The sequence below is a fragment of the Hipposideros armiger genome, unplaced genomic scaffold (assembly GCF_001890085.2).
Source record: "Hipposideros armiger isolate ML-2016 unplaced genomic scaffold, ASM189008v1 scaffold_38, whole genome shotgun sequence".
NCBI lineage: Eukaryota > Metazoa > Chordata > Mammalia > Chiroptera > Hipposideridae > Hipposideros > Hipposideros armiger.
In genome coordinates this window covers 3,295,392-3,302,514 of record NW_017731388.1, presented here as the reverse complement: position 1 = coordinate 3,302,514, position 7,123 = coordinate 3,295,392, and the positions used below count along the sequence as shown (strand labels likewise).

General features: G+C 54.4%; 1 protein-coding gene across 3 annotated transcripts; it reads right to left on the bottom strand.

The window, feature by feature from the left end:
- Positions 1-488: 488 nt before the first annotated feature.
- Positions 489-5,934, bottom strand: RETREG2 (reticulophagy regulator family member 2). Of its 3 annotated transcripts, XM_019638352.1 has the most exons (10): positions 5,524-5,934; positions 5,127-5,233; positions 4,400-4,430; positions 3,935-4,070; positions 3,431-3,515; positions 2,987-3,130; positions 2,738-2,832; positions 2,443-2,578; positions 1,901-2,193; positions 489-1,765 (listed from the first exon to the last, which is right to left on the bottom strand). In XM_019638352.1, exons 1-10 carry the CDS (start codon positions 5,802-5,804, stop codon positions 1,580-1,582), a joined length of 1,494 nt encoding a protein of 497 aa, XP_019493897.1. In that variant the 5' UTR covers positions 5,805-5,934; the 3' UTR covers positions 489-1,579. The 3 variants fall into 3 exon arrangements, with proteins under 3 accessions (XP_019493897.1, XP_019493896.1, XP_019493898.1); XM_019638351.1 differs by having other exon boundaries at positions 489-2,193; positions 5,524-5,933; XM_019638353.1 differs by having other exon boundaries at positions 489-2,193; positions 3,935-3,982; positions 5,524-5,931.
- Between the last annotated feature and the right edge of the window lie 1,189 nt (positions 5,935-7,123).

Here is a 7,123-nt window from a genome sequence, read left to right as displayed (position 1 = left end):
AGCCGAGATATTAGATTGGTTCTCTGGTTCCATGTCCTTGAGCATCTTCCTATTTGTGCCATTAGTGGACAGGCTTGCTGGTTACAGTGTGATTGCTGGAGCCAAACTGCCAAACTATTTACTAGCACTGTGGCCTTCAGAAACACTAACCTGTCTGTACAACGGAGTTAATAACAGTATATATCTGAGTTATGAGGAAAAAATGAGTTAGCAAGTATAAATCACTTAGAAGAGTGCCAAGCACACATTATGTATTCAATTAGTCTTAGGTACCATTTCTTTCGTGTTCCTTGGCCTGAAGTCAGTTTTGATACAGGTGTAGGTCCTATTTGTTGGTTCCCCCAGTAAAGATAAATCAGGGCTGAGCAAGTTAATTGTTAGCATGTAGATGGGTTAAGGACTTTCTAAGGCCATGTTACGATTGTAGGCAACATAGTAGAAAACGATTATTATAATCCCAAATTTCTATTGATTGGGAAGACGAGGCAATTTCCTCCTGCATACACTTTATTCACACATGCCAAATCTCACTGAACATATCACACTGTCAGGGAAGATGGCTAAGGACAAGTTAGGGCTGTCAGGGTCCCTAACTTGCTTCTGGCCTTGTTTTGCACCAGGTAAATAAATAGCCAGGAGCAAGATTGAGGACAAGGAAGGGGTGAGGAGGGGACAGAGCACAGAGTGTGGCAGAGCTCAGTGAGGCAGGCAGGCAGTTCTAGCCAATCAACACTTTATTTTTCCAGTCGACACCTGCACAGATGTTACTGTCCACTTCCTGACCCTAGCAGGGGATCCCACCACACTTGAACGAGCCATGGCCAGAGAAGCACGTCTCATTCTTCCCTGGGATAGTAAGAGAGAACCACATGCTAACAAGACAGAGCTCCTGCTCACTAATGCAGTGCTGGTGCATGTGCTGTGGGATCCCAGCTCTGCCCCTATTGTGAAAGGCTGGGACGAACTAGGCCAAAGGTGCAGTGGAGGCTCCACGGGCTACAGTGACCTAAGTGCTCAACTACTGGCCTAACCCACCACCCCAGGTTTAGTCTGTCCCTCCCCGACAGGAGCCCCCCTAAAGTTTAGCCATGGAAGGAGGCGCTGGCAGAGTGGGGATGAGCTGCTAAGGACAGGACACAGCAGGGAAATAAAGCAGAGAGGAGCACAGGACAGAAGAAAAAAATTATAAAGTGCCTGAACTAAACAACCAAGTGGGACACGAGGACAGAGCAGCATAGGTCCCTGAGGATAGGAGGAAAAAGAAAGGGATCGCCCACCAGGGCTTGGGGCAGAGTGGAATGAGAATAGAGATGAGGCAGGGAGGCAAGTGCAGGCTGTGGGAAGGACTTCCCTAGTCCTGTTCACATCCACTAACCCAAATGTAAAATTATTTACAAGCTTAAAACCAATCCCAGGTAGTATACCAGACCTGGGACAGCAGGCAGGCAGGCAGGGGGTGGACTGGCTACCATCTGACGGCCGGCTTCCCCACGTGCTGCCTTCCCCACAGTAGGGAATGGAGGAAACATTGACACCCCTGGCCGGGAAGCCCTACTGTGCCTGCAATTCCTTCCATGGCTCATGGCTCTGCCATGGCCTGAGCCTCTTGGTCTGACTGTACCAGAGAAAGGGTGTTGGGCCCTAGGGGTGGAGCATCAGGAGGCTTTGGGGATGTCTCTGGTCCCAACCCCAGCTCTGCATTCAGCTGCTCCAGCTCCCCCTGATCCAGTAACTCGAAGTCCTCAGTGGTGAGTGCCTCTTCTTCCTTAGGGGCAGGCAGGGGTTGGGGTGAGTCCTGGGAAAGAGGAGGGAGTACCGAGGGAGAGGGCACTGGGTCACTTTCAGCAAGGCAAAGGAGGGGTGGCAGGGTGCTGGAGGGAGTGGTGGGGCTACCACTCACTGCCTCTGGGCTCAGTGTCTCCACTGGTCCTCCAGGGGAAAGCTTCACATCATCTGTGGGAGAGCTTGCCCCATTGAAGTGCGTGTTCACAAAGTGAAGGGGGGACGAGAGCCGAAGCAAGGTTTCCTTGGCTGCCACATCTTCTTCCTCCTCTGAGTCCAGGTCTTGCCTCGAGAGGGCCTGAGGGGGGCCCAGCAGGTCTTCAGGAGGGGCCAACTCTGTCTCCTCTCCCTCCCCCAGCTCCCGGCTCAGGGCCTCCTCTGGCTCACTTGGCAGGCTCTGCTGGTCCAAATCTGTGCAGAAAACAAAGGGTTAGGAATGGGCTTGCTGTTCTGAATGGCCACAATAGGCCAATATGTTCAAGGATGAGAACTCAGGATATGGAATGTGGGCCAGGCCTCAGGTGTTAAGGTCTTTCAGGAGCTTAGAGTAGAATTAGAGGGTCAGTTCCCCAAAGAAAACATGGGGGAAATAGTCAGAGCACAGCCAGCATCCCATGACAGGGAACAGGAAGATCGGGAGGGGCAAAGGGCTTCCCATACCCTCCGAGACATCAGTTAGTTGTGGAGTTGTGGCCCGGGATACAGAGAAGCCACCACTCTCCAAGATAGACGCCTCCTCATCTGACAGCTCTGAGTCTGTAATGGCCAAAGCCAGTGCTGTTTTCTTCACATCCACCTGTAGGAGAACCAGGATGAACACACCAGGTGAGGGGGATAAGAGAACCGATTTTCTAGGAGTACGCGCCCCACTGACTCCCATCCCCTTGAGAAGCGGCTACTCTAAAGCAGACTCCCCCAGCCTTCTAATTGCCACCCCATCTCCCTTGGACCTCACCACCGGGGAGAAGCCAGCCAGTTCTGCCTCGCTTTCACTCTCTGTCTCCGCCAGTGGCTCATCACCTCCGGGGGGTATGTTCTTCCCTTGCCGCTCTGGAGAAGCAAGAGCAGCAGGGAAGTGAGCAAGCAGGGACAGTGGTGGGGGACAAATATGGGTAAAGGACTGGAAAGTATCTAAATTACAGGGTGTTTCACGAGCAGTAAGTCAAGGCCGTCCCCCCGCCCCCGGGTTATAGGAGCCCCTTACTCTTCTTGTCGTGTTTGTGGTGCAGGGCGTCAGCTTCTGCCTTCATGCTGTAGTCCAACTGCATGAGCAGGGGCTCAAGGCGAGTATACATCCTCTGGATCAGTTCATGATAAACCACCAGGGGCCACAGCAGGATACTCAGCACTGGGGGTTAGAGTAGCCACTCAGAGCTCCCTCTGCCTATTTCCTAAGGGCCCTTATTCAAACAGGAAGGGCTGAAGGAAGATGGGGTCCTTTCCTGAAGCTGTGCCAACCTCATCCCTCCACATCCACTGCCCTTCTCCCCAGGTGACTCTTCCATTGTTACTAATGCTACAGCATCCCCTGGAGAGCTCCGTAAATGGGTAACTGAGCAGAGGGAGAGCACAGTCCTCCCTTTAGGTCCGTCCAGGGAAAGAAGACCAGGAGAGGGCTTTGGGAAGGGCAGGGTTAGACCCTACTCACAGACAATGTAGGAAATCATAATCCCTGGGACATAGTGTCCCAGCACAGCCAACACAGCACAGCCGGAGCAGACTCGAGCACAGAACTGCAGAGAAGAGCACAGGGTCTAAGAACTGTGGGGTGAGGTATGCACCCCACTTATCTGGGTAAGAAATTACTGCTCAGTTGGTGGAAGGAGTGGTATGCCCTCTAGGAATGCGGCAATCCAGTCTAGTCAAGAGAATGTCCAAGACCAGAAAGTTTGCAATAGATACCACCAAATACCTATTAATTCAAACTGGTCTGTCTGCCTTAGCAGGAAACGTCAGAACATCAGCAGCTTATTCCCTATGGCAAGACTGTCTCCTGCTCCTGTACCAGTTTACTAGCTGTGAATGTTGCCTCAAGAAGGCAACAGGCCTCTTCCTTCAGTCTCCAAACAGGGAATTCATGTCACTCCTTCCTATCCCCCACCTCTATTTCCCCACAGTGCAGAGAACTTTTGTATGACACGAGGGAATTTACCTGAGCTGGATTCTGCCTCTTGTACTGCAGCAGCTCCTGCAGGTGAATCTGGAAGGTGAGCCAGCTCTCAGCCAGGTATCTGCACAACTCGGGCACACTCAGCAGGTGCGGCCGGGCGCCTGACCCCGCACCCTCACTGGGGAGACATGACATGACCCCTAGAAGCCTCAGACACCAGCTTCCTAAGCACTCAAATCCCTCTGAGAATGCCAATGAGATCTTCAGTCTAAGCAAATGGACAACCCCACCTCCCAAGGGAAGGCTGTCCTGATTCTGGGAAGCAAAGCCCAGAGCTCCCAACCCTCTACCCCAAAAAGGGCAGGCACGCAAACACCTACACAGGAACCTAAGACCAATCTCATTACCTGTCCATTCACTATGCTGGGGTCTGTGCCTACAGAAGCTGCAATGTTGCCCTGCATCATGGTGACACTGGCAATACAGCAAGAGGTGACCTGCACTCACCTGTCAGAGTGTGGCTCCTCTGGGGATGATGCTAGAGAGAGGAGGGGGACAAGTTACCGAGTGGCTCTGGGAGACACTTCCCAAGGCAGGCGTAGTTGCCCCTCCTCTGCGGTCCCAGAGCACTTTCTTCACATGCCAATCGCATAGTGTTTGTCATGTGAATGTCTGTCTCCTTTAGATTTTACCCTTTTCAAACACAGGAACCACATCTTACCAGGTTTATATCCCAAGCAACTCACACACAGCCTGGCACCTAGCTGCTCCCCAAAGCCTATTAATACGTGAATAACAAGAAATGCAACAATAAAAGCTAACATTTACATAATTCCTATCACATATGAAGCTCTACAGAAGCATAACCTGTGTTAATTCATTTACTCTCCACTTCCTAATGAAGTAAGTTCTATCATCCCTGTTTTACAGATGAGAAGGCTGAGGCAAGCAGAGTGACTGGCTTTTACAAGGTCACACGCGTGGTCCGTGGCTGAGCAGGCAATGGAACACAGGCAATCTGGCTGCGGAGTCCACAATCTTAACTACCACACTCAGAGGAACACTCATCTGGAGAAAGGGGCAATTCTCAATTTTCTAACTGGGGGAGTGGTGGTGGCTGCGAGGCAGGTGGCCTGCTGTGCACTGCCCTCACCATTCCACCCCACCCAGCCGGCGGGGTCAGCCACAAGGCGAGCGCGCAAGGGGGCTTGCTGAACGAAGGAGTAACACTCACCTGAGAAGTCAGGGAAGAGGCGAGGCTGCCAAAGATCCAGCAGAAAATAGGCCAAAAGTGAGATGCTGAGTAAGAAAAAGGGCCGGAGGGACGACGAAGACAACAACCTTAGGGAGAGACAGGTACCTCAGCGTTGCGTTGCGTGAGAGGCTCCCGCAGCCATCGCCAAAGGCGGAAAAGCGCCCACTGATGGGGGAATGGGAACCTCCAGGCCCAACTCGAGACCCGAAGATAGAGGAATGGAGCAACCCAGGCGGACAACAGTCTTTAAAAACTAGGGAGGGGTCATTCCCCAGGGCAAGTGTCAACCCCAGAAAAGAGGAAGGGTACCCCGGCGCCTCCTGCCCCGGCTCTCCCCGCGCAGCCCGGCCCCGCCCCTCTTCTCCGTGGCCGTTACCAGAAGAGGCCGTTGAGCGCGGCCGCCGTGACCAGGCTGTGCAGCGGCTTCTCCCACACCAGCAGCCGCTGTGCGGCCGCCAGCACCGCCTCCCAGCCGCGGAGGCGCAGCCACAGCGTCGTGGCCAGGCGTCCTACCGCCTCGGCCGTGGCCGTCTCCTCCTCCGCCTCGCCGGTGGCCTCACTCATGCCTAGGCTCGGACCCAGGCCCAGGCCGAGGCTCAGGCCCGGCCCGGCACCCCCACCCGCGCCGGTGCTACCCCCGCCACCGCCGCTCGCCATAGCCCCGCCGCAGCCGGCGCCCGAGCCCGCGAGGAGCCAGGGCTGCGCGGCTGCCGCCGGGGGCGCGTCAGGCGGAAGACGGCGCAAGTCGCGGTGAGCGCCGCCGAGGCCGCGGACGGGAGTCACGTGACCGCGGAGCGCTGGGCCCGTCACGTGACGCGCCCTAACCGCGGGGATAGGGCAGCCCGCGCCTGCGCACAAGTGGCTGCCGAGTTCCTCGCTCTTAGGCAGGTGTGTTTTGACTCCTGGAGTCGTGATCCTAGGTCCGGGGCCAGGTGGCGTGTGGCTCTGCCTGACCTAAGGACTGTGTTTACGCGTTTGTCTACCCCAGCCCATTTTCTTCGCTCTTTGTAGGCAGGGCGGCTAGGGAGTCTGGTGCTGGAACGGTATTGCCGGTGTGAAGCGGGCCGAAGAGGCAGGAAGGGGGTTTCCAGATGCCCAGAATCCCCGGTAGGATCTGCTTCTGCCCTGGCAGGGCGGGGGACGTCCTATTACTAAACCCTCGTTGTACTGGTCCTCCCAGTTCCCTCCCGCGGATAAACAAACTCCTGCGCATGACCCGACAGACTCAAAAACAGCTTCGCCGACTCAGAAAGTTGTTTTCTCCACGTCTCTTTCCGTATACTTTCCCGACTCCACATATCGAAGCTCCTTCCAATCCCTTGCTCAAAGCAAGGTTGTGGTCGGGGTGAGTTTAAAAATAAAACCCCAAACCGTTTCAGTGCTGTTTACTCTTTTTTTTGGGGGGAGGGATGTTAACACCATTTATTGAGGCTTACAATGTACTAGGCGCTTTATAGTCCTTTGTATCACTTAATCTCTGTGATCACCCTACAAAACACGTACTTAATTAGGTTTTAAATTCCAAAGTATCCTAAAGGGTATATAGCAAAAGTTCCCCTGTTCCCTTGTCTACAGCTCACCCACTGTGTTTCTTGTGTATCCTTGCCGACGCTTTTTATGTACCTTGCTGTGTGTGCATCTCCCCCTTTAGAAAGCAGTTGGGAGCAACTCGCTGTCCTGCGTCTGTTTTATGCACGTTAACATTTATATTGGTACGAAAAGTCAGCTGGGCTCGTTCATCTTCTGTGCAGCATGGTTCCCTAGGAATTGTTCCCTTTTCTCAGATGAGGGCACGCTGGGACTCAGCTCTGTGACTTGCCCGGCTCAGCGTGGCCAGGATTTCGAGCCCAGCTCCTTCCCGGCAGTAGGGGCCAGTGGCTTGGCCCAGCGGGTGGCAGGAAGTGCCAAGCGCTGACTCGCTGGCGACACCCCCGCGGCTTGTAAACGCAGGGCAGACGCGCGGCGCGGCACTGGCA

Coding starts and splice junctions, on each gene's coding strand:
- RETREG2 (XM_019638351.1), bottom strand. CDS start 5,804: ATGGCGAGCGGCGGTGGCGGGGGTAGCACCGGCGCGGGTGGGGGTGCC. Junction 4,071..4,399: donor GAGGAGCCACACTCTGACAG/GTGAGTGCAGGT, acceptor ATGTCTCCCCAG/TGAGGGTGCGGGGTCAGGCG. Junction 2,579..2,737: donor TGGCTGGCTTCTCCCCGGTG/GTGAGGTCCAAG, acceptor GTTCTCCTACAG/GTGGATGTGAAGAAAACAGC.